A 27067-nucleotide genomic window follows, 5' to 3' on the forward strand; every position below is an offset into this window, starting at 1 on the left:
AATTTGCGCCTGAGAAATAAAAACGTGAAATTCTCAATATACAAAAAATTAGAGTAGGCTAGAAGGTCAATTTGCAGGGTCGTACGCCCAGTACGCCTGCACAATATCTTCATATTTTCTATATCGTGATTGTGTCGAAACATTTTCTTACAATGGCGAAAGTGGAACAGGCGAAAATTCCTGAAACTTGAACTTTATATATTTTATGAAGAAAACACGTTGAAATTATTTTTCGGTTGAACATGCACATATATTACTTTCATTCTTATGGAGGCTGTGTGTAACGCCCCCGAATTCAGCATTTATATTTCGTTCTTCGAAAGCCGGGCATGGGCAGTTGGCGAACCGCTATGGTAAGTTGTGAAGTGTTGTCGCACTTGACTTGACGACCCAACAGCTGGACGCTCTCTGAACACAGTGCCGAATATGTACGGTGTAGAGAATCACCAGGAAGTAGATTAATAATCGAACTGTAACAACGCGGGACTCAACATTTATATGCTGCGGCCCGATCGTTCAAGCTTTCTCTGATCAGCCTTGGCACACTGTCTGCGAACACGGATTCGAACTTCGCCTCAATGTTTCACTTACCATTGTTTACTTTATATTTGTAAGGTAGTCAGCCGACGGAACATGAAAACTTAAAAAATTATAGGCCTTGGTCTGCGTCCTGTGGATGGAAAGGGGGATATTACTAAACATACTGTGTCGACCGGGAGTCTGTATCATCCTAGCTGCAGTACAGTAGCTCGAGGTTTTGCCTGGGTATTTGGGTCGGACGGCAAAACCAGGTTTTGCCGTCCGACCCAAATACCCAGGCAAAACCTCGAGCTACTGTACTGCAGCTATACCATCCTGTATTGTCAGAAGTTATCGTAATCATATCAATAATAGTCCATCACAGTCATTATTCAATTTTAATCGAATATTGATTATTTCTGCTTGCTGACGTCTAGTTTAACCTGTTCTGACTCTTAAAGATCGCCACCTGTTGTGAGTCTAGGTTTTATACAAGTACAGTATAGGAGGAGTGTTTCCATCGTTGTAATTCCAAACACGGCTAACCTTCAGCAGACCTATTGCATTTTTTCTTGTGATTCATAAAATTACGAGTTTGCTGAAGTTGAATAAGTCCACACACCATAACCAAGTATACTTGCTCCTGCGCAACTGTGCTGTGCCAGGCAACTAACAGATGACTTTATTGTGTACATGTCAACTGTTGCTATGGTAATATTAATTTTGACACATAACCCACACTGAGTTCATACATACCCTTTGAGTATGTCAAACCATACTAGAAATTCACATTGTACAAGTGATGTTTGTGTTGTCTGTGAAAATCATCATTTGTGAATCTCATCCATTCCAAAACTTTGACAAACATAAAAAAATTCAAATTCCATTTTGCTTCTGATCAAAAATAGCTTGGTGAATAAGTGTTTGTATACCTAAACTAATTGATTCCAATACTATGTTTCCTATACACAATTTCCCATCCTATTGATGTTATTTCATTTTGTTCCAGAGTGCATCAAAAGAAGCTATACAGGCTGCGGCCAGCAAGTTTATTGACTTTGTCAACAAGTCTCCATCTCCCTATCATGGTGATGTATTTTACTACAGATGATATTCCAATCAATAAAAACTTACCGGTGCTGCAGATGCTAGACTTGCCAAATTTTAGAAATTGAGTAAAACTTTAAACTCTGGTGTGATCATAGACCCTTGAAAATTCTCTAAGGTCTATCATGTGATATTGTTTTGTGGATTATATGAGAACAAATGTGCCTCAGCAATTATATTCTATCTGATCCTATCCAGTGTTCTCCCTAGGATCAAGGGCAAGCATGTCGGAAATTTGCATAAAATTTACATAATTAATTTGCATACATTAACATATATTTAAATACATACACACATAAAACAGTCACTGCAAATTGTAGTCATTTAACATGCGTTTTATTTACTTACACACACTGCTGCATGAACATACATATCAGGGGAATAAACAATTTAGTTTACAGGTAGCACCATGAATTCATACATGAAAACTGAACGGTCATATCTTGGTTTCTTCAGCAATCCAACTTCAGTTGGAAAAATTCAACTCGTATGCTCATTGCATGGAGAAACGTTTGCGATGAAACATTGCGTCACTTGTTTACGAAATTATACAGAGCAACGAAGCCACACAATCAGGGCTGTGTACCCCAGCGAGTTTTTGAGCACATGATTACGGTCACGGTCCCAATGAATAGAGGGACTGTTACGGTTACCATAACATAAAATTCAGACGTATTTACACGAATGATAGTCACCAAAATTTATGAAACCCCTGTCGTTTTAGTAACTTGCCTCCTTAGCGAACCTGAAACGAGACCTGCACTTGAAAACAGCGCGAAACGCTAGCGCTCAAATTAAGCCCACACATCGACCGCCATCTTAGAAATCGCCTGACCTGTTTACGTCACGCGTCACATGGCACTGTAGACATCATTTCGACCAAAATGTTAATCCGAACTCATATTTTTAAAAACTTTGCGCGAAATAAAAAAAAGATTACAAGAATGCAAAAGAACGATTGTACGGTTAGCCAAAAAACTTGTAAAATTACAGTGACCCCAACATCGAGAAACTAGGTCAAGTCAGCGTAGCGTAATATGACGCACACGTAACGTGTGCAGCCACGGACTCTACCGTTCTCCTGCTCTGATACTTTCACCGTTTGTCTCAACAACAAGAACAGAAAAATAATTAAAATACAAATGCACATTCGTAATACTGCCATGGAGATTTCATGTAGACTAACCGTCATCAGGTATAGACGCCTTATAAACCTTTCTTGAGGTCGCAACTTTGACCGATAGCTTTGACCACCAGCATTTTCACGGCGTAGACGTCACTGTTATCCCCCCACGTAACTTGATAAACGGCGATTGACACGACGCTCGATCAACATGATCAAAGTCGCGGCCACACCGATGTGCCGCTCGGCCGGTGTTTTTCAACACCTTTGTACGTGTCAATTGATTAATGTAAACTCGTCAATCAACACGAAAAAGTCTATTCAGGACTAAAAACGATGTTGATAAGGCTAGTTTTGGCAGATGTCCCATGCCAATGAATACACTGAGCCGTCAAGTGGGGCTGTCAATCAAGGGTGTCGGGAAAAATCTGAAGCGTCACGGCATTGTAGCAAGCGTCACGGCGATCAAGGCAAGCGTCACGGAGACGTGATGCTTGAAGGGCCTAGGGAGAACACTGCTATCAGAAGAGAAAGAATGTTCATTTTATTACATCAGTGCAGTATTTGCTCAGAGAACTATCTTTTTCTTCCTGCTATCATACACTCATGCTATTTTACATCCCTTAAACCTTATGAACAGATTCCTTGTGTTTTCTTTGCAAACTATTTCAAGGTTAATGAACAAATCTGTTTGTTACAAAAGTCTATCAGGCCAAAAAAGATAGATTTGTTTCTGGAGCTGCACATCATGTCTTTTTTCTCGTTGGGTTAGTCAGAATTTTGTGTGGTGGCTGGCCTCAATTCAGAGTTTTTATGATGCATGCCCAAAAATGCTAAAAAAGAAAATCGGTGTTTTGCAGCCAGTGATAAAAGACAATAACTGTTGCATCAATAGTGCCAAACCAGCGTTGTTATGAAAAAAAAAGAAAAGTAAATTGCGTCATTGCATCACTTTTGCTGAATGTCAAGGACAAGAAACAAATCCATTATTTTTTGCCTTATTCTTTGGAAGAAACTGTATGCACACACAAAATAAATCAGAGTCAATTACTAACCTTTCAGATTCCAGAAAAAGATTCAATTTGCGTTCTGATTTTCAGAAACATTCCACATACAGGTGAATTGTAAATTTGATAATAATGTCAAAGAATTATCGGCAATTGTAGTGCAATTTTGAAGATTGCTATTATCACAATCCCTCAACACATATCTTGACTGCAGATCGCACTCTTAAATGTACGCCCTCTCGTTTTTCACCACTTAGTCGTTCATGAATGCAGCAAAGCGCTTACCTCGGCCGGATTTGAAGAGCTGAGGGAATCCCAGAAATGGGTCATCCAACCAAAGAAGAAGTATTTCTTCACACGCAACAAGTCCACCATAATAGCCTTTGCCGTGGGTGGCAAGTACCAGGCTGGTAACGGATTCACTATGGTCGGAGCACACACAGATAGCCCATGTCTGAAGGTAATACAGTCACATAAATATTGAAACATCAACTAGCTCAATAAAATGTACAGTCATAGGTGAGCTACCGTATTCCATTTTGTTGTGAGTGGTCCCGAAATAGTATGAATGTCTGTCTAGCAGTTGTGCAGTCAGGTTTGCTCGTCCTGGATACATTTGTTATCAAATTGAAACGGCAGTTTTTCTGTCACTGTCTGAGAAAGAAATTTGGCTGTCCTCCACCATTGCTCACCCTGTGGTTAATTTCAGCATACTTTTTACAGTTCGTAACAGAGTATTAATGTGAGACATGTGCACTGACACAATTAACTTTTCTAAAAATCACTACACAAAAGGAATTATCTGTGTTCCAAGTACTTCTAGTACTATTAGAGGCCTCATCATCATCATTAATAACAGGTAAACGACTAATCTTTTACGGAAACCATAATCTCAAAAAACTGCATCGACTTTTATATTTTTCAAAATATACAACAATTTTTGCGTGAAACATCAGAGATATTTATCATAGATATTTATATGTTTGCCAGGTAAAACCAGATTCCAAACGGATCAAGAATGACTATCTATCGATTGGAGTGGAGTGCTATGGTGGCGGCATCTGGCACACATGGATGGACAGAGATCTCAAAGTTGCTGGAAGAGTCATTGTCAAGGTGAGTAAACAAAAACATTTGATTGAATAATAATATGTTTTACCATGTAAAGAGACAAGAGTTCAAACTTTTTATAACACTTTCACATTTTTGTTCTAGAAAACAAATACATTTTCATATTCTTCATCTCAAACTGTGTTGGAGTACAAAAAATTAACCTTGCTGGCACCATGCATGATATATATATGTGCAGTGTTATTGTTGATACATGAATCCTAGCTCTGACTAAAATTCAGTTCTAAACAAAAACACTTGACATTATAAGCATATAGACTATATTGATAAGCTGAACATAAGGCATGTTTTTTCCAAGTAAAACAAGCAATTTTCACAGATAGAAAAAATTAAAATTCAAAAAATACATCAAAAGTTACAGCTAATGGCATTTTAACATTTCAGATTCAGGTTAATCATGCAGCTCCACCATACTCCATACTGCAGTAATACCAGATATTTCAAGTCAGTTCATTTTGTGTCAAATTAGCCAGTCCTAGAATGAAAATCAGTCTTTCTTTTTATTTCAATTTCAGAACAAAGATAAGTTGGAACATAAGCTGGTGCATATCAACAGACCAATTCTTTTTATTCCCAATGTGGCAATACATTTACACCGAACTCATAATGAAAATTTTGCACCCAACAAAGAAACTCACCTGTAAGTATATTATTTTACATTGTAATTCTGAGTGAGGCAGATTGAGCGTGCCTTGATTTATCTGTGAATGCATTTTGGAGTCACAGAAGTAAATCTCAATATAAATTCTCATAACATTTTACAGCCTACAGTGAAGTTACTCACGTAAACAAGAAAGTTGTGAACATCTGCATAAGGAAATTTCAAATTGCTCGCTCTAACATTATTGAATAAATATCAAAGTTGGCAGTGCAAACTTTTTTGATTAGAAAGTAACTGCCTCGTATTGATCAATATTGGAAATACAAAACAGTTGTCACTCTCTGTGTAAACGCCGTCAGAGAAAAACTGCATTTCTGATTTTCACAAATATCAGACAAAGACAGCAAACTTTTGTATACAAGTTCAACCACACAGGCAAGGACCAGCAATGATTTATAGAATAGTGTTAGGTCAAAACTCTGTCCCAAATGTGTGCATTCTGCCTCAGAATAAAGTACTAAACAAAGTTTTCTGTCATAAGTGACCCTTATTGCTGTCATTTTGAAGAGAATTACCTCCCCATGGGCTTAAAGACGGGTCATTGTGTGACATCTGAATGCAACATTGACCTGTGACTGGTGTACCATTCAGGGCGTTCTACACAAAGGGCCTCATTCAATACTTGCAGTGACCAAAGTCTATCACTAAGCACTGTGCTTTCATTTTGTAATACATTTTCATTTTCACTTCAGTAGTAATACGGAATTATTGCTTAATTGACAAAGATGATTTTGTCAATTAAGTATTAAAAGTAATAAAATTTTAAAAGACAAGTTAACATAGCCTCATCTACTATCGAAATATTTCCATATTTTAACAATTGATACTTTCTCAAATAACTGTATTTTCTACAACTTTTATTTTGTTTTGACTCTTTCACAATACAAGTAGGATTGAATTTATATTCAAATTACTTGAAATGGGCTTAAAATACATATACTAACGAGGAAGGTTCATGTCGCAGATATTTATTATTGAAAACAAATATATTGATTTCATTGCAACATACTGTAGGTGTTACCAGGTACCACAGTAATACGGCATTTAAAAATTGTTTATGTTGCTAAACACAGACAAAATGTCTTACCAGTAATGAGACATGCAAAGACCTGATTTTACCCCCACATCATGCTGTCTTTTTTTCTGTTCCAATGTTGAAGTAATGATAACTTGAGCTAATGTACAAAGGCGTCTTGCATACTGGAAGGCAGCAACACAATATCCTATAACTTACAAAGAAGAGGTAACAATCACGTACAATTTTCTTTCCGGAAAAGTTTTGTTAGATTTTCAGCATATTCCAAAATCAGAAGTGAGTGCAAATCCAGTCTTCATTGAAACAGAATTCTTTCTTTCTCTTCACCACCATTTGAAAATAATTCATAGAAAAATATGGCAGCAAAAAGTTCAAGATATCTGCTGAAAAAATTCCAGTAGTTACAAAAAAAACATAAAAATAACCAGAGGAAATTGAGTATCACTAAATGCATAAACTCTGTGTGATACAGGTAACAGTAGTAGAGTACCACATCCATTAACTTTCAAGCAAAGCATCCACAACACAGTACATCATTTTACTGCATCTCAAATGCTGATACCAGTTCTATCTTTTCTGCACAGAGTGCCTGTTCTTGCCACGGCCTGCCAGGAACAACTGACAAAACCTGCAAGCAGCAATGAGGACAAGGCATCTGATAAGAAAACTGAACCATATCAGGCAAGTAAAGTCTCTCTATATTGTTTTCTCTTGTCTTCATAGTATTTACAAAGTGTATGCACCTACATGTATGTGGAAACATACTCTTTGCTTTATCTAAAAACCTGGGTTGTAAGACTGAATAATACTGGGATCATATTATGGTAACTTTTATCATTACCCTAGGGGTTTCTTTGTTGGAAGATTTCTTTGGTTTAGTAGGTTGGTTGGTTGCTTGGTCAGTTTAATTTGTTAGGTTTATTATAAATTTACACTATTAAGAAGTCTATTGCCTCACTCACAGTTGACAACAGCCAATGTGTTCATTGCCCTGAAGGTGTGCTGTAGCTGCAACTTCGATAATTTTTTCTCTATTTTTGTTTTCAATGTGAACTACAAATTCTCGTTTTACTCCCCAAAGCATGTTGCAATGTATGCACCTTGTCATCTAAGTTTACACATGTGTAGACTACATTGTTATTGTTGAAAATGAATTCTGGTCGGGACTAGAATTCAAATGTAAACAATACCAGTGCATTTTACATGTATGGACACTGTGTCGACAAGCTAAATCATAGGTATTACATGCTTTTCAGAGTAGAACAAGAACTTGCGATTTACATACAAAACAAAAATGGTAAAAAACCCATCAAAACTTGAAGGTATACAGTCACCTGTAATCTAAATATGCCCATATATGGTCAAAGGGGCGTTCCTTGGTATTCAAAATGTCCATGTGAGGGCACTGTTTTTAAAAAGCGGCCACCAGCTTAAAATCTGTGATTGGTTAGATTTTCGCTTTCCATGGTAACTGTGGCAAAATTGGAACAGGTGACAGTATACCTTTAACAGCTACTGGGCCTAGAAGGGTAATATGAAAATAGTGCTACTAACAAGCTTTTTTTCTCATGACGTCATTTGAATTGAAAAGAAATATGGAAAATAATTGAATATTTTCAGACTTATACACTTTGTTCAGTCTGTTTCATTAGAAGCATAAGGTCTTATGTACATCGCTACCTGTTGAAAAGATAAAGAATTGCACAAGAAAATGTGATTTTTCATGAAAAGTCCCAAAGTCCATGGTAGCGTATGTGAGAAGATAAGAAAAATGGCTGTGCCCTACATGGGATAGAGTATCGGCCATGTATTTATGAACTACACTGAATTTTATTAGTCAAATTCTCAGACTGCCATGGACTCAAAACCACAGCATTTATTTCAATAGAAACGAAAGTGAAAATAAAAATCACATTTTTGAAGGTTACTCAGTTATTGTTGTTCTAGTACCTGACTATAAACAATTCTGACTGTGCCGCTATTGTGTGGTTGCCCATGACTACATGAAGTGTTTGCACATACAAGGGGCTATGGTCATGGCGATAACACAAACATAAAGGTAACTAGAAAATGTATAAAGATGATATCATATGATGATATGATATTTTTGATATTTTTCTTTCTCTTCTTTTTAGTTCAATGACTGATTTTTTTTCAGATGAGTTGCTTTGTAATTTTGTTTGTTTGCTCAACACATTCAAAGTTATGTAGATTTGTTTTTTTTGCCACTTCGTTGGAATAAATTTATCTTTTTCAAAAAAAAAAGAAAAAATTACTGCAAAACATCTAAACACCAAGACAAATGTCTTATGTGAGACTTGTAGTTATCATTTACTAAACTGTAACATATATGTCTATTTCACACATCAATATTCATTGTCTTTTGCCACACGTATGTAAACAACTTTTTGTCATCAATCTGCAGAAGAACCCCAGGATCTGCATACGTGAACTCGGAATGGAATGATTTGAAAATTTGCAATACCATGAAATAATCTCACCATGCTATGTTGTGAAGGAGATATTTTGTCAGAAATGTACTTTGTCTGTTCTTTATGACCGACCTTGCCGATGTTGTTACAGCATACATGTAGATCAGAACAAACCCCTGAGAATCCTATGAATTTTGAAATCAGTCGACAGCTTGACAAGGAATTTGCAGACCAGTAAAAGGGAGTGCCTTTTAATTTATGGGAAAAGGTTAGAATTTTCTGAAATTCTGAGCTGCTACATTTTTTTCTGAATAATGTTCATGTTTTATTACTTCACAGGTGACCAAACATCATTCTTTACTTCTTCAACAACTATGTGAGGAGCTGAATACAACCGCTGAGGATGTCTTGGACTTCGAGCTCTTCCTGGCCGATGCACAGAATGCGGTGAGTTACTGCCTCATTGAAGAGCGCCCCCAACAGATGATTGAAAGTTGCATTTGTTTCTATTTCGCCTGTAATCGAAACTTTCCCTGTGGAACATGCAGTAGTAGAAATACGCCATTCTGAGTTTCATTATTATAACATAGACTCTAATTATGCACACTTGGTGATTTACTGTGTGAGAGAATTTCAAATATTAAAACTTTTTAGATATGCATGTTTCATATTAATTGGCCGTCTCTTTAAAAATGTTCCTCATTTCTTTTGTAGGTTATTGGAGGTGCCCTCAATGAATTTTTGCTATCTCCAAGATTAGACAACCTCGTCAATGTCTATTGTGCTTTGGAGGTAAGTAAAAATCCATTCCACTGCCAATTTTTATGCAAACATAATATCACAGTGTTTCGGCCAGGAAATTTAGATGAGGGGACACTGTGTCCCACTGCCATTTATTTTGGGGGACATTTTGTACATTTTGGGGACAACAAGCAGTTGTCAATCAAATTTTGCATTATTTCCTAACACATTAGTTTCACTGAACAAAATTCAAGCTACCGGAACCACGTCGCTATGCTTGAATTTCAGGCAATTGAAGTAGAATACCATATCTGCCGCAAATCAGAGCTCAGACGGACTACAGTCAAGCAATTATGATATCAAGTGCAGCGTTTTAATTACTTTTAATCTTATAGCTCGCTCCGAAAGTACGTTCTGTAAGCCTCAAAATAATTTAATAATATGCAAAACAAAGATCATCATCAGTAATAGATATTACTTGTAGACTACACCTATCACAGTCGACTCACGAGTGCGCCTGAGGTGACCCGCAGTATGCAAGACTGAGGGGACAACGGGTTCCCTTTTGGGAACATTGTCGCAACGGTGCATCCTGGCGGCAACACTGATATCATCAATCCAATCGTATCCAACAAATGGAACCAGCTCACCCCTACGTACTCTGACTACTCTATCTTTGTCTCCCCCCCTAAAAAAAAATCACACAAAAAACAAAACAAAAAAGGAGATGCACCAACAAAATGGTTTTCAAATGGGTGAAGAGCTATCGATGTTGTGAGCAGATCAAGGAAAGTTTTATTCACCAAAGAAATTAACACCTGATTTTTAGGTTAGTGTGGATGTCAATCTTGTGTTAATATAAAGGCTGAATACAGTTACGAAATTTGCATAAATGTAATTTATGTGTAATATTGGCAAGAACCTCTCTGCAAATAGTGACAGACAGTAAGTCATATGGCGAACATACTGTTTGAAACAAACAAACAAGCAAATTTAAAATTGTACGTATTTGTTGAAAATGTGTATTACTGCATTGAATTTCATTGAATTTATCCACTCTTATTGAATTTCTCTGCATATTTTTCAATAAGTCACTGCATTTTGTCTTCCTGAATTTAGGGTTTGATTGAAGCCTGCAAAAATGACAGTTTTGATGAAGATCCTAACATCCGTATGGTTAACTTTTACGACAATGAAGAGGTCAGTAGTATGCTGTATAACTCAAAAAGTTCATCTGATGTTATCAAATAAATATCAGTTAATATGGACATTTGAACCTTTGTTACAAGTCTTTTGCAGGAGCACAAGTATATTGAAGAATTTGACATTTGTTGATCTTTTGAAAAGATATAGAGAATACACAACGAAAAATGCCTTTGCATTTATTGATTAGGTTGGATCACAGACCGCCCAGGGTGCAGAATCTTCACTGACGGAGTTCATCATGAGGAGGCTGTGTGTCAGTGAAAACCGTACCAGCTTTGAAGAGTCCATACCAAAGTCCATGCTACTCAGTGCTGATCAAGCCCATGCCATTCATCCAAACTATCCGTAAGTGCGCCCTCAATGCAAGTGTAAACAGATTATTTTGTTTTTTGAGATTTCTTCCTTGTGTGTTGCCTTCTCAATATGCGTGTACAGTATTTGGGCTGATGTGCAGCGTCTCGGAAGCAGATATCCGATTGAGTGGCTGAATCTCACCATTGTAATAAAATAATACAAAGAGACTCCTTAAGTTGCTGTGAATAGTGACAATCGACCAATCAGATATAATCTGAGCATGCTGCACATCAGCAGAGAAGTATTTGATTGTTGATGTTCATGGCCAAGGTCTAAATAATGAAGAGAATCTGGATAAGGTGCACATTTTTTAAAGTTTTTGTGCCCTTTTATCGTTTTTTTGATCGAAAATTGGTAAATCTCTACCAATGTAAAGGTGTAACACAGTGTTTTTGTACAAACATAACATTGAACTGAATTTGAAGAGGAAAAAACATGGATAAAATAGCTTGACAGGTTTCACAGAATTTACCATGCAGATTAAGAGATCTGATAAATATCATATTTCAGCAATGGCATGATTTCTGAACACTACATATCTCTGGTACAGCGTCTCAATTAGCCACGTGGTAAAGGATCCCCATGTATAAATTTGTGATACCGGTGAATAAAAGTTTCTTGATTTTAAAGATGAAATTTTTCTTATTTTCCTAATGCAGTGAAAAACATGAAGAGCGCCACAAGCCTTCTCTCCACAAGGTAAATATACCTATAAAACCACTCTGTTTAATTTCTTGCTTGTTTTTTATGTGAAAGAGTGTTTTCAAACACGTTATGACTGACTCAGTAACAGCTGGTACCATTTATTTTTACGATAGACATCTAATTTTAAGTGAATCATTCACACATAGAAGATCAATCTGAATCAAATGAAATAATCAGAGTGGATATTAGCAGTTAAACATCTTTATTTTGTAATCCAAGTTATAAATAACATTTGTGTATTTCCCCCTCATTATTAGTTTATTTTAATTTTTTGTTTTGTATTTTTCTTTTTTTTTTTTTGCAAGTTTTTAAGCATAGAAATAGGACTTCTTCCTGTTGGCCTTCCTGGAAATAAAATTTAAAAATTACATAAAACTCATCCATCACATATCTCAAGTGCTTTGTATGGCTTCATTCTTTCCACACCCCAAACCCCAGCCCCATCCTTTCCCTCATCCCTATAAGTACGTTTAATCATATCCACAAGCTGACAATAGTGAGCTGGTGCAAATAATAGAATTATACGAAGCAAATTTTTTTTTTGCCCTGATGGTTCAGCAAAAATATTGCAATTTTACTCTTCGACATTGTTGCCATGGCAACAGTTTAGTCTAGTGAGGTTCTGTGATTAGCATCTGTCACATTGACCGGCCTTGTGTTGAACTTTGTACAGCATGATTTTCCTTGTGGTGCCTTGCTCAAAGTTGTTATGCTTATGAAGCCTGTATGCCTTGTTATTTGCACAAAATTTTCAAAGCATGTCACATTGTTTTCAGCCCATGGATAATTCGAAGGCATAATTTTTTGAGGGCGCTATCACTTCTTCTTGGAATCTATTGTACATGAATTATATTACAGTGTTTTCCACTGACATGAAGACCAATGTACGCCACCACTTTCGTCTGATTAGTAATTCTGTCCAATAAAAAATTACAAGTTAGGAATAAGCAGCAGGGAGTAAGTTACAGGTCGCTATGGCGACTATCGTTGTGATTTTTGTGGAAGATTAGAAAATTCAACATGATAGCTGGAGGTTTTCATTTCTTACGCAAACAAGCGCATATTTGATAAGCAAGCTAATGCACAGCTGTGTACGACTTCAGGGAACGTAAAACCAACAGCGTCCGTGTTTCGGATTGCTTTCATCAATAAAGCACATGGTAAAAGCATTCTGCATGCGTGAATTGCCGACGTCAGTCTTTATTTTCTTTTCATATTTAACCGTACCCTCTGTGCCATTTCATTGCCTGCAGGGCCCCGTCATCAAAATCAATAGCAATCAACGCTATGCAACTACAGCTGTGACATCATCTATTCTCAGAGTGATTGCAGAAAAAGGAAACGTACCACTTCAGGTAAGAAAAAAAACTGAGTGTAGTATGAGCCCACAGGTCATTTCAAGTGTCAAAAAGGGGGAAGAAATTAATATAATTTTCATGCTTTCGAATCAGTCGGCTCTTTCAGGCATTAATCATTAACTTTTTAGCTCCAGTGTCCACAGCAGGAGTTAGATGTCTGTCTGTCTGTCTGTCTGTTTGTCCAAGTCCAGAGGTTCTTAAGATTGAGTCATTTCATTCAGTGGAGATCCGGCCCTGAAGCCATAATTCATGTTTTTATAACCAAACTAAATATCACTTTTGTTACGTCCTAGGCTGGATTTCAACAAAGGATGTGAAATGTCTTTTATTTTTTTTAAACATGTCATTTTAATTTTGGAAGAACAGCAGTCATAACAGAAATATTGTCAAAGTTCATGTTTTCTTTGTAGCAACATCGTATGCAAATGAGGTGCAACTTCTACTTTATCCTCTTAACCCTGACATCACAATAACCCATGACCCCACAATAACCCATGACCCCACAATAACGTATAACATTGTGCTGAGATTTTCAATAGAACAGGCTGTAAAGGGTTGCACATAAATGATTACGGTCAATTTAAATATTTGATCATGTATTGCAAATAATCAACAACCAGACTTTGTTAGGAAAATACAGGAAAAGAGGTCATTTGAGTTGAAACGTGACATTTGTTGTTCTAGAATATTGTAAATCTGTGACAAAAAAACTGCCCAACAGACAACAGATTTCCCTGAAAATCAGAGCTCTCTTTGACGGCAATCTTTACACACATAAGGAAGGCAATTAAGTTAATTTTCCCCACTATATTCAAAGTCTATATTGAAAAGCTGTCTTCCATTGCGGAAAGATCACAGCTCAGACAGTGTTTACAGAAGAGCTTCCCTTTCAGTTTAATTTGATTTTAAACAATAAAAAGAGGCTTCACAGGTGGTGTACAGTACAAACTGGCCTTTAATTGATCCGTGTTGGTTTTTGTTTTGCAAGTATGAAAGGACACGTGGTCTTTTGAAGTCAATCTGTCTCTTTCAATTTTTTAGCAAGCTGTTGCTTTGTAAAAGTCAGCCAGGTGGTCAACAGAACTAAGAGTGGAGTCACTGCCCAAGTCAATATTCTGTAGTGGGTTATGTGATCAACAAAATATTGAAGAGTAACTTTTATCATCACTAACTTTCAATACCCTTGGCCACCCCCTCAGTTTGTAGTGTACAGCTCCAACCAGTACATCAGAAGCACTGGGACCAAACCAAATCTTCATAATGAAAGGATCCAGGAAGATGGAGAGACACAGTCAATATTCTACTGTGTATCTGCCGATGAACAAACATTGAAAAGTTACATTTTGGCCTTCAACATTCCCCTCCACCCCTCAGTTTCCAATGTTACGGTCCAGTAGCACTGTCAAAAACAATGAGATGAACCAAATTTCCATGATGAAAGGGTCTATATTCCTCCAAATCAAAAACTCTTTGTTCTGAGTCTGGTATGTTGACAAATCTGTTGTATTATACATGCATATACTTTACAGCAATATTAGTAATTTTTATCCATCACTAGCGTATACAGAATGACATACATATTGGTTTGTAGACACCATTTTACGCCAAAATCATTTTGGGACTTGAAGAATTCAATGTATATTAATTTAATAGTAATTTACAATAAATAGCACCAAATTACCAGAGCTCAGAACAATGGCTTCCCTGAACACATATCTGCTGAGGCTAATGTTATCATTGCGTTACGTTTGGAATGCGATTTCTACCTACTAAGCTCCAGGTATGCCGTATACCAAGCAAATACCAGAAAAATTACCTCAGATTACGCCCACACACTAAAAACGTACATTATAATTATATATAATCCCATGGTATTTTTCTCTGTTTGACGTCATCGTATACGAGTGTTTTCGCCGAGCCGTACAACTTCGAGCCGAAGGCGAGAAGTTGTGCGGCTCGGCGAAAAACACGAGTATACGATGACGTCAAACAGAGAAAATACCATGGGATTATATATTTATCACATGAACAGTCTTCTTATTTTTCTTTTGACATAGATGGATCAAAATTATCGTAACAAATTGCATGAATTTCGTCGCGATTTGTGTTTTACTTACGCGGATTACTTTCATTTAAAGAGTAAAGCGGCACGTCACCCAGGAGATACTTTCATTCATAAATCCCATCAAGCTGAAATTTGCTACATTACAGGGTATCTCCACCAACCAGACGTACGGATTCGGTCACGTGAACGTGTCAATCATTGTCTCGCGCTGTATCGATGCCAAGGCAAGTTGGCCATCGGCGGACATAGCTTTCACCGTGCTAGCGACGGATAACCATAGTATTCAGAGTTACTTAGAATATTTACAATTATATTTATGAAGTAAATGAGACGACACGATCGAAACAGTAATTCTCATTCCCAGAGATGCCGTGGCTTTCAAAATATCACACAAGTTTACAACCTTTGCGAGCGCGAAAGATTCCGTTCGATGACACACTCATTGCATGTCTGTGCCCACAACGTTGCCGTCACCGGTCTCTGTCGTGCCGGTGTCAACTCGTCAATCCCGATCTCGGTCATCAATGTTTTCGTCTTACGAACTTTGATGTTTGCATTGACACATATCTCGTCCATGGATACATCCTAATTTTGTTGACGGAAACTCTGTTTTGAGTGTTGTCTGAGTCAACTTTCGAAGTACATGGGATTCCACAGCGCAGCACACAGCTCGACAGCTTTCTTCGCTACAGCATTATGCAACGCCGCGCTGCAAGTTTGATTCCGAGCGAGACTTTACGGAGTTTTTGTGTGATTAATTAAGGAAATTGATCGTAGTTAGTCGAATGACTTTAGGCTTGTGCCTCCTATGTCGCTTTCCCGAAGATTATACTATACTCAATATTCAGTTTGAGGTGTAGGTTTCGGTTTTTATCAACCGAAATCGCAAGGTACGACGTCCACACGACTCGACTGGAGCCGAGACGTTATAATTAAAATAACGATCGTCGGTACCTCCATTCGATTCTCGGAAAAAGCTATTGTTTTAGCGACTTGAAATTTCGTTGGACAAATATGCCTTCTATGTTTCCATGTCTGGATTTATCGGGTCACCTTTTTGTAAAAATAACGTGCGAGCTAGCACGGCATCGATCACAACAAATCTGTTCGTGTCGCGACGCCAGCATGTATGAACGGTACCATGAAAGAAAAAAGTTCCGGTTGATGACGTACAACAGGGGTAATTCGGATTTCTTATCCGTCCTGTTCTACGTCACACAGGTGGGAATTCGGGCCAGTTCATGTGATAATACTGCTTATCCCCTGTCATGACAAGACTCGTTAACTGTACACATAACCAATTAGGCATGACATCATGACTTTATGGACATCGTGACTTGTTGAAGCATGTATGACTTGAGTAGCTTTATATTAAGGTAGCATGCTCCTCGAAATTTAAAGACTGAAAAATGAATGATTTTGCTCAAACTTTCCATAGGGAAGCTTTAAACCTTTCACCACCATGGTTTGTCCCAAATCCATTGTTTTCTATGGTAAAGTTGGACCTGTATACAGGGAACTGGGGGTGAAAGGGTTAAATCATTCCCTTTGGAAATCAAGAATGAAAATCAGGAGTCACCATGCAAATTTTGGTACTGGAGAAACAAATATCCCAATCTTTACCAACACATGAAATTCAAAATGGCCGCCATTACTGCGTTAACTCTATAGGACAAAATAAGATTTTCAATTTACACAAAAATAACTAGGTGAAACATTATTTACGCCATGACCTTCGAAATGAACTCCTACAAGTGGTAGACCAAACATGTATTGTAAAAGTTTGAGAGTCCAAATATCTGTCCCGAGGCACATTCTACCGTAAGCTGTAGAAGAATTCACTCCTTCAGTACAAAGGTCAACAGACAAGGCAGCAACTAAAATGAGAACAAGGCTTGGAATTTTCAGTTGCTAAGTTGTAAGTCCCTGGCATTCAGTTTGTAACCGTTGTTATATTGTTATAAAGCCTTGTCAGTGCTTTGTTCATTACTGAAATTTGAAGGGCAAATCAAAATGCTAGTTGATAATCATGGCCGTTAGTGGTTACTTATGATGTACTATGTCAAAAGATCACTTACCAGTAGCTCCATCCCCCCTCTCTCTCTCTCCCTCTCCCATGCACTCTCTCCCTCTCTCTCTCTCTCACACGCACGCACACACAATCTTTGAATCAACTGATATCAAACATTCACATGAACCTTCCATTTTAAAAAAAGCTGTGTAAAACAACCCTCCTTTTATATGATGTACTTTCAGGAATTTGTCGTTCGTAATGACAGCCCGTGTGGCACAACCATTGGACCAATCATAGCATCAAAGCTTGGACTGAAAACGGTGGACATCGGCATGCCACAGCTTGGAATGCACTCCATCCGTGAGATGGCTTGTACCAGCAGCATTCACCAGGCCACTGAACTCTACAAGGTAAGGCAAAGAAAACTATGATAAAATGTTGTAATCAGACCATGGCACAAGTGCTTTAGGTAGTAGGCACCCAAAAATTGAAACGCTTAAACTTTTTGCTGAGACTTTTCACAAGTGAACTTGAAACAATTTTCTTTCCAAACCAAGAATAAACATGAGAAGTCACTGTGCAAAATTTGAGTCTAAAGAAACAAATTACCCAATATTTCCCAACACCTGAAATTCAAAATGGCCGCCATCTCTGTGTTATCTCTATAGGGAAAAATTAAACTTTCAATTTTCATATAAATGAGCTGGTGAAATCTATTTACTCCATGAGCTTTAGAACAGGCCCCCCACAAAAATGGTAGACCAAAGTTTCAGAGTCTGAATATCTGTCCCTGAGGCGCATTCTAGGTTAATGTAGTTCCGCTGTAGAAACTTGACTTAAAAATCACACAATACAGCTATAATTTAATCCCATCATGAATGAATGACAGTTCTTTATTGCGTTTCAAGGCCTCCAGCCCCATCACAAGGAGTGACATTTCAAAAACACCTTACATCACTGGTAAAGTTGGTGTGAAATATTTATACACAGTGAAAATACGCTCACCAAATTATTCACTTAATCATTGTTTTTGTATAAATATAGTTTACGCAAATTGATCTCATCGAAGATTTTAACAAACTGTTACATTTAAAGAAATTTGGGTGGGTGGATACATCAATACTTATGAATGTATCCAGTATAATTTGTAAATGAGAACACAGCATCTCAGAACACCATACTTCTCAAAGGTATCAAGGTCAAGCAAGGGCTTTAAAAGAACAGTCAGTCAAGAATGCGCTTTCTTCTCCGCAAACCATTGCTGTATAATAGAATGAGTTCAGTACTTATACACAGAGCATCTACTAAAAGCTCAATGGAAGTACAGACCATAAATTTGATTCAATCTAAAAGATAAATTTAGCAAGAGTAGCATGTGGTAATCATAGAAATCAAAGCGTGAAAATATCACAATTGCACTGTATCAAGTATTGCAGTGTCAGTGTTAAATATGTCTGCCGTTGACATTATGTAATTATGACATCTTTATTCTTGCACATGTACTGTAGCAAAGTTTAAGTTGCTTTTTACACTGCAATGCTACTCAGTGTTTCAGTCGAGATGTTATGTTATCAAGTTCAATCTCTAGTCATTTACATGACGTGTATAGTACTGTAGTATGAGACATTACTGGATATAGGAAATAAAATGGCTATGGTAGTATATGAAGTTCACTTTAAGATATGATAAAATATGATTTGATTTGTAACATGAGTTCAAGATTAGCATAATACGATGAGATATTACAGTATATTTAATTTTAGATATTTCAATTTACGGTGAGGCGTGGCATGAGCTGATCTGTGCCAGGTTGATGTTTTACATGATATTGCCATAGTTTTAATTTGTCCAGTCAGCTCAGCTGGTTAAACCATATTTAGGCCAAATATTTCAGTCCAAATTTTTTACTCTAAAGCATCATATAGTGTTGAACTTGACAATAATAACATCATCATACACAGTTTTCTCTGAATTCATCAAAGCCCAGGAATATGGAAATCTGTAATGAACATATCTCTCTCTGTAAAACATAGGCAGTAACTGCTTTATGTGCTAAAAATAGAAACATTACATCATTGATAAACAGATTTTCACGTTCCTTCCTTTACTATATCCCAGGAGCCTCTGCTCCAAGGCTGTGCTGCATTGTGGGATACATGCTGGAATGGTCCTTCACTAACAAGTTGTTTTTCTATCTGCCTTGATTGTCAAAGTAAACTAATAATATATTTTTGTCATTGAGCTCAATTACTTGCCTAAATCAATAACCATAGTCTAATTACCGGTACAGTCAGTGGCTGACTTTGAAAATGACAGCAGCGACATTATAGAATGCGTGTATTATAGCCAGCGAAGCTGTTGGGCAAAAAGTGTTTCTGCACAGTTTTCCAGCGAACAGGCAAATTTACAAATAATCAGTGGGTGGGGAGAATAAATCTATTTGTACCGTGGGCGGGAGGAAATTTCAGTTTTTACAGTGGGCGGGGAGAAAATTGCTGGCAATGGGTACCAGATAATAGGTGCAAGGGAGGGGAATGCTGTGATTGATAGAAATGCAGGGGAGATTAAATGATGTCAGTGGTTTGGAGAGGGCAAGACGAGATTGAACTGTTATGGGGAGATGGGAGGGGACAGATCATGGAAACTGGGTGCAGTGGGCATTATAATTTAGTGGGAGGACATGCTTATCACATATGCTAGTGGGAGGGTAGTTTCGAACAGATTCACTTCACCGTTCAAATTATAAGATTAGATCAAAAATACTTAAAATCAGTATATCAGCTTAAGAAACATGTTTTGAGATATTCTGTGAAATTGACTGAATTTAGCACTGAGCGGGCTGCATCTGAGAATGGCAACTCACCCAATAATACCTTCCAATCATTACCGCCAGCAAAAGCCGCTGTGGTAGCAAACAGTGTTTGCCCAGACAGAAATGTAAAGATGAGATTTCAAAAGAATTTCTTCCGTCAGGTGTTGCGTAGATTTTCACAGGTCAGGCGCCGCAGAGAGACTTTTTTGGGGGGCCATGTAATGTTACATAATCTGCATATTAAGATTAAGTGAAGGAGGGATTATCTACGTATAAATGCTGTGAATGGAGTTTTAACTTCATGTGGCTGAAGAGTTGGTTTTGGTGTAGCTATCAGTGAGACAAGTGTGCAACAATTGAGATGGTAGTGTTCATACATCCGGTACCAGATAGAATGGTGATGATGTTGATTGTATTTAAGTTTGTTTGTTTGTTATTTACTTATCATAACGTCAGGCACATGACACTGACTGCTAAAAACAGAAATGAGCAATTTTTTTTATCTTTCCCCACCAGCATTTATCACTGTAACTTGCAGTGAAAGCCCCCTGACATGCAGATTTATCATTTCTGTCATGGCAATTATATTGAACAAAGTACAAATTTTCATGTCCTTTTATGCTTATAGATGTTTTTAATAATTTTGGACTAATATTTATTTTCAAATGTTAACAGTAGAACTGTTATCTTATATTAAATCGACCCTACTAAATTTACAAACTCTGTATAGTAATATACAGACCAAATATGAAAATGACAAGAATGTAGGTAACCCTATTTTGATATTATTACATCAGTGAAGGGTCAATTGCTGTAATTCTTTGCAATATTTGTCAATTTTTTGTCCTGTATAATAAATACATTCAATTATTCCTCTTCCTGGGCTAGGTTGAATATATACAGTATTACCTTAGCAAACAGAACACATTATGGACAGTATACCATGATATTACTTTTTGAAAAATGAATTCCAGATCTGAATAGAAATTCCGTCATCGTCAATACCATGCAGCTTGTAACAAGAATTTTGAATATGATTTCAGTATGGGTAGAACAAAAAGCTGTATTTTACCACCGTTACAAACTGAAATAAAAAATCTGAAAAATTCATAAAAAGTGGAGCGTAAAGGGTAGCTGAAAGATATGCTGTGTTTTACATGAAAGCATTTCGCAAAAGATTTTCAAATCTTTTTTATGACTAGATCAGATTAGTCAGAACGCTCACAAGCATAGAATTTTACTGCTTGTGGTCTCAAAGTCTAGACCTTTACAGTGTTGGCAGGTAACCATGATGTATGGCAGTGTGTTCATCAATCAACCATGATCAAACACTTCTTTGCAGTTTCACATCAACTCTCAGTCAGTTTGTACGCAAACGGCTGTTCAAATCAAGAGTTCAATGTCTGGGCAGAGTATGAATAACAGATTTGTCATCCAGTGATGAAAACAGTGACCTTGATGATTCAAGTTTACCGTTATCATGTAGCTTAACCTCCCTGTCGCTTCAGAATTTCACAGTTCAATTCTGAAAATGTAACTTAGGAAATATCTCAGGTAGGGCAGCAGTTTAGCATCAAAAGGTGAAAATCTGCATCTTTGCTTGTTTTCCTTTCTTATGATAAAACATGGCAAGACTGAAAAGCAACGGGCCCATGCGAAGTTGTGCAATTTAATAATATCTTAGGGGGCATTGTTGCATTTATTTACCATGATTAGCACCCTTAGACAAGAGCCGATTTCTACCATTAAAAAGACATGACCCAGTGTGCGTCAGGTTGACCATAAGCGAATATGATATTTATAATTTACATCATCTTTTAACATCTTTCATGAAATTGTGATTTCAACAAGAGACTGTCATCCTATCTAAACTCTCAAGATATTTTATTTAATAAAATTATGGCATTTGTACAACTCCAATAGTACAACATGCAAAATATGAACATTTTTATAAGCATATGACCTCTTCATTGAACAAGCAGATTGATAAATCCAAGCAGTAATTTACGATATACAGGGTAGGATATTTTACATGTAAAATAGATTATGTGGTGCTGTATGAATGAAACTCAAAAAAGAAAAAAGTAAATAGGTATATTTAATAATGGAAACTGCAATGTGTTGTTTTTACCTGACAGCTGCATAAATGAAGACGGGGCCCAGGTACGGTCTGGAATGAGAAAATTCAATTTAGGGAGATTATAAAACATATGATGACTCAGTCTGTCTGAGGACAGCCTTTGAATCAAAGGAAGCTGTCAGACAATCGTTAAGAAACGCCATTTCACACTAGTAAAAACCTAATGCCTCGCTCAAGCAGAGAGTTTTTCATTAAAATTCCCAGCCATGTTCCAACCACCATTAACCTTCTCCCGGGGTTTGTTTTTCGCACCTTTGAAATACAGCTTTAAGCGGGGGTTTTTTTTTAAATAATCTTAAAATTTTAAAATCTCCTTAAAATGTTAAAAGTATCAAGCAAAATGTAGATTGAAATGTATAGGAAGTTAATGATACTGTTGTATTTTTATGATTAACAAAAATCTGAATATTGAATAGTAATAAAAGTATTCCCCACACGCATCTACCTTCAGGCATTCCATTAATATTTTTATTGACAATTGCGTTAGTGAAATTAAATAACTACTTATTTGCTGCAAATGTCAAATGCCATATAGGGGATGTTGTGACCTCTGACCTCAGATGTAACTTTAATAAAGGCTGTGTTGCATTACGTCACCGTGTGAAAATTCCAAGAGTGTGATTTTAGTGGGTAGGGGATATTGTCCTGTATGGATTTGGGATGTGAGTTTAGACAATGTCGTTCATTTGCCAATACAGTCTGGAGTGATATCACAATATAGCTTGTTCTTAGAAATGTTTTGATAAATTTGATCTCTTTTGTGAGAGTATTGACTTCAACGTATTGTTTGAATCCTTGGACGTAGTTCATATTGTTTTCATCATAACATTTTGGTTACAAAGTGTCATTTTATCAATCTCATCATTGTACATACATATATACACATACAAATGTAAATATACACACACACACATGCGCATACATACATACATACATAAGTAAAAACAGACATTCTACATACATACATATGTATATATTACATAATTATATATGCATACATAAATATATTACATACATACCTACATGCATATACACACATATACGGACATACATGCACTACACAAACTCATACATATATACATACATACACATATACATACATAAATGCATACATACATGCGTACATACATACATACACACATACATACATACACACATACATACACACACAATACATGCATGCATGCACGCACGCGTACGTACGTACATACATACATACCTTATGTATACAATAGATTGGGAAGATGCAATGCTATATTACTTTACCCAGTTTGTTTCCATCACCGTGGTATTGTTGTGGTTTATTTCATTCAGATTTCCATAGTTTTACTCATCGAGTACATAGACAAAATATAAAATCAACAGAAACAGCATTGATTAATAGTGTAATCAAAAGGAATACAATGTGTGATATTAAAATGCACTAATGGGTCAAAATTTTGTCAAGCACCAACCAGTGAGGTCTATTTGCGCTCAAAAAATGTAATAAAAAATGGTTAGCTGAAAATTTTACTGCCCCAGTTTTTCAGCAGATAGTGAAATCGTACTACAGAAGTAAGACCACTCCTTCGATCCAATAGTTACAATTAATCTGTAAACTGATGCTATGAGGTTTGATTACCGCCCTAACCTTTCCACAACTAGACTTTGATACACCCTTATTGTTTTCAGCAGGAAGGGTGAACCTATTTACAGGGAAATGGGGGTGGAAGGGTTAACTTTCCATGCAATATATTTACAAAGTATTGAGTATATGTAGATTCACGGTCCCTCCACAAAAGGGAGGAGTGACCGTGGTAGATTCTTTCCTCACAATGGCCATGGTTTTCTGTCCGTTATTTTCACGTCCAAATTGATTATTCACTATTAAAATAGGCAATCGTCAGCCATTCACTCATTTCAGCTCCGACCACACCCCTAAAACCACTCAGTGAAAGAAGACAAAGGTGAAAATCCCCTCCAGGTATTGATTTCAGATACACTGGCATAACTGTAGACAGGGAGGATTAGTAACTGATAATTAGCAATGACAAAGGATTCTATTCATCATTCATGATGTTTCATTTATCCCCCACCTTCCTCAACCGTCTCTGTTCTGTGTTTTTTTTTCAACTTTGCATGAAAGCTGCAAATCCAAAAATGACCTGTAGGTAGTGTTGGCCATTTAAAGAAATCCTCTGTTGCCGCAGCCATCGGTATGACTTCAAAGCCATTCCATAAATGCGTTTTGTTTCAAGTTCAGAAAGAAAAATCTGTTACATCGACTGAAAAGGTGCCACTGCCCCACAAAGTTTCTCAATATGTAAAAGCAGCATTTCATTGTCAATTCAGAATTTTAGTTACTCTCAAAGTTACAATGAACCATGAGCATTTGTAAATTATACCCGGTAGATCAACACAGACCAATGTTTGTATATCTTTATGAATTAAACAATGTGTGGACGATGTTCTTTTTTGCCTTCTATTATAAGGCAATGAAACGAAGAAACTGTACAGTGCTCTTTCAAAAAGTACAACGCTATCTGAAAGTGTCTGAAGGTGTGCCAATAGTCACTGAAAATCTGTCATGCCAAAATTACACAGTTTGCCTCTGTTGCTATAAAAAATGATAATTGTAAAAAAAAACCAGGGATCAACTTGAATTTGTGAATGTCAGTCCATGTATTTGTGTTTAGACAAATTTGCCTAAAAAAACAACAAATTCATATTCCTCTGCTATATGTATGTAAAGGATCATGCTAAAGACACACACAGTCTCAATCATGGGATGCAGAATTCAAAGACAAAAGCTGAAAAAGCCATACCAGAGCACGGTTTTGTGGAGGGACCGTGACAAGAGATACTTGTGCAATCCTGAGATCCAGTCACTCTGACAGATTGTAAATCTAAAGCAAGACAAAATGGCAAAACACATTCTATTTCTAATCCAACATCAACTGCCTGGTTGCGGTGAGACTTACAAGGAAACCATAGTGCGTGAATTAAATTTCACACCTGCTGAAAACATAACATTTCTTAAGTTGCACATTTTTTTCCTTCATTTCCTGCAGGCGTACTTTGAACACTATCCAGCTGTCAACGCATCACTTGACATAGAATGAAAGTGTCCCATCAACACATGTTCCTGAGGATGTGGTCCAGCCACTTGACCTTTGACCTTTTTTCAGCCACGCAAACATTCATACCTGATTCCAAGCAAGCTTGTCACACACCTATGTCTTCGCAGATCAGCATCACTGACATCAAGATTTCGGCCAGAAAATGAAGAGTTGCCTCTCCAGAGGGTGCTGTTTGTGACCTTTGACCTCCAAAAGGGGTGTCATGTCCCAGGCACACACACAACACTGTCTGAAAAGGGAATATTACGAGCGTAAATAATTTGAATTCCTTCCACAACCAATCATATGAAGCACAGCAGCATGCGTAGCATGAAGATTTTCAATGAAAAAGTGCAATGCCCTCCAGCATAAACTGCTTTTGATGTCTGCGTCCTTGACGCACGGTGAACATACACTCAGCATGAGATTGGAACAAGACAGATTGATGGATATTTTATCCCATCTCAGAAGCTCATATATACACAAAACCACAATCAGCACCATACATCAATGTCTTGCTCTACCTCTGACAATGCAGAGAAAAAAAGACCCTACCTTAAAGTGTGCAATCAGCCAGTTTGAAAATTCTGAAAAAAATAATTGTGAAGGATTAATTGATCTTTGGGGAAAAGAGAAGAAAAAGCTATGAAAATACAAGAAAGCCTTTCAATTATCTTGATGTAAAACGAAAATTTAGTTTCGTGTTCCATTTTGTTTTACAACCAGGTTTGAAAAGAGCTTTATACACATAGGTACTGGACATTAAAAATCCAATATTCATCAAGTAAATATTGTACAAGCCGTAGACAGTGCTCATTCATCAAAGCAGTTTATTGAAGTGACAGATAACAATACAATAAGGAAAATCCTTCCTCATATTACCTCCTTCAATCATGTTTTAAGGCGTTTTCTCTCCAAATTATACTCAAGAGCTGAGCTTTATATTTTTTTTTCACGCTAGAATATTGGTTGAGTTTTACAAAGCTGGCGAAAAAATATGAAATATCGGTGATTTTCAGATGAATGACCAAATCGGATCAGTATTAAGACCTGTTGTGAACAATCCATTAAGAAGTAGGTAAGCACAGGGTGGTCGTTGTGAGGGATAATTGAGTAATGGCAAAGCACACTTACAGAAGACTGTTGCAATCACAATTTTTGACAAAGTAAGAGTTGAGATGACTCGATAAATACTGAAATAAATTCAAGTAATACTGTATTTTCCAATAACAATTCTGTAAAAACAATATTCTCAGTCATATTGTGTGAACTTTTATCCATATTTCACTTTGTCTGTATGATTTTCTTTCGATTCTGTCCTTTTAATAAACATAGTGAAGCAACCAGCATTGTTTTCACTTGTGTTTTTGTCATTTTGTAATTGTTTGTTGGTGTATCAGATCTTTTAGAACTGAACCTTTGTCCGCTGACATGGTTGTAAGTCGGTCATTCTTGACATCTAGTGCACAATGTGAGGCATGTAAACATTCTCCAGTGATGAGTCCTAATCATCTGCATGGTGTACTTCAGCAATAATCATTAAATTAATTTTGCGTAA

At 36.9% G+C, this 27067-nt stretch overlaps 1 protein-coding gene across 2 annotated transcripts; it reads left to right on the forward strand.

Annotated features, from left to right (window-relative positions):
• Positions 1–74: 74 nt before the first annotated feature.
• LOC139116951 (aspartyl aminopeptidase-like) lies at positions 75–26856 on the forward strand. Of its 2 annotated transcripts, XM_070679693.1 has the most exons (14): positions 75–353; positions 1529–1607; positions 4014–4216; positions 4747–4872; positions 5403–5527; positions 7169–7265; positions 9356–9463; positions 9731–9808; positions 10877–10957; positions 11151–11308; positions 11977–12016; positions 13276–13377; positions 17702–17869; positions 25462–26856. In XM_070679693.1, exons 1-14 carry the CDS (start codon positions 330–332, stop codon positions 25510–25512), a joined length of 1440 nt encoding a protein of 479 aa, XP_070535794.1. In that variant the 5' UTR covers positions 75–329; the 3' UTR covers positions 25513–26856. The 2 variants fall into 2 exon arrangements, with proteins under 2 accessions (XP_070535794.1, XP_070535795.1); XM_070679694.1 differs by lacking the exon at positions 75–353 and having other exon boundaries at positions 1529–1823; positions 3275–4216.
• The last annotated feature ends 211 nt before the right edge of the window (positions 26857–27067 follow it).

The sequence above is a fragment of the Ptychodera flava genome, chromosome 18 (genome assembly GCF_041260155.1).
Source record: "Ptychodera flava strain L36383 chromosome 18, AS_Pfla_20210202, whole genome shotgun sequence".
In the NCBI taxonomy this organism is placed as follows: Eukaryota; Metazoa; Hemichordata; class Enteropneusta; family Ptychoderidae; genus Ptychodera; species Ptychodera flava.

Coding starts and splice junctions, on each gene's coding strand:
- LOC139116951 (XM_070679693.1), top strand. CDS start 330: ATGGGCAGTTGGCGAACCGCTATG. Junction 7,266..9,355: donor AGAAAACTGAACCATATCAG/GCAAGTAAAGTC, acceptor ATTACTTCACAG/GTGACCAAACATCATTCTTT. Junction 11,309..11,976: donor GCCATTCATCCAAACTATCC/GTAAGTGCGCCC, acceptor TTCCTAATGCAG/TGAAAAACATGAAGAGCGCC.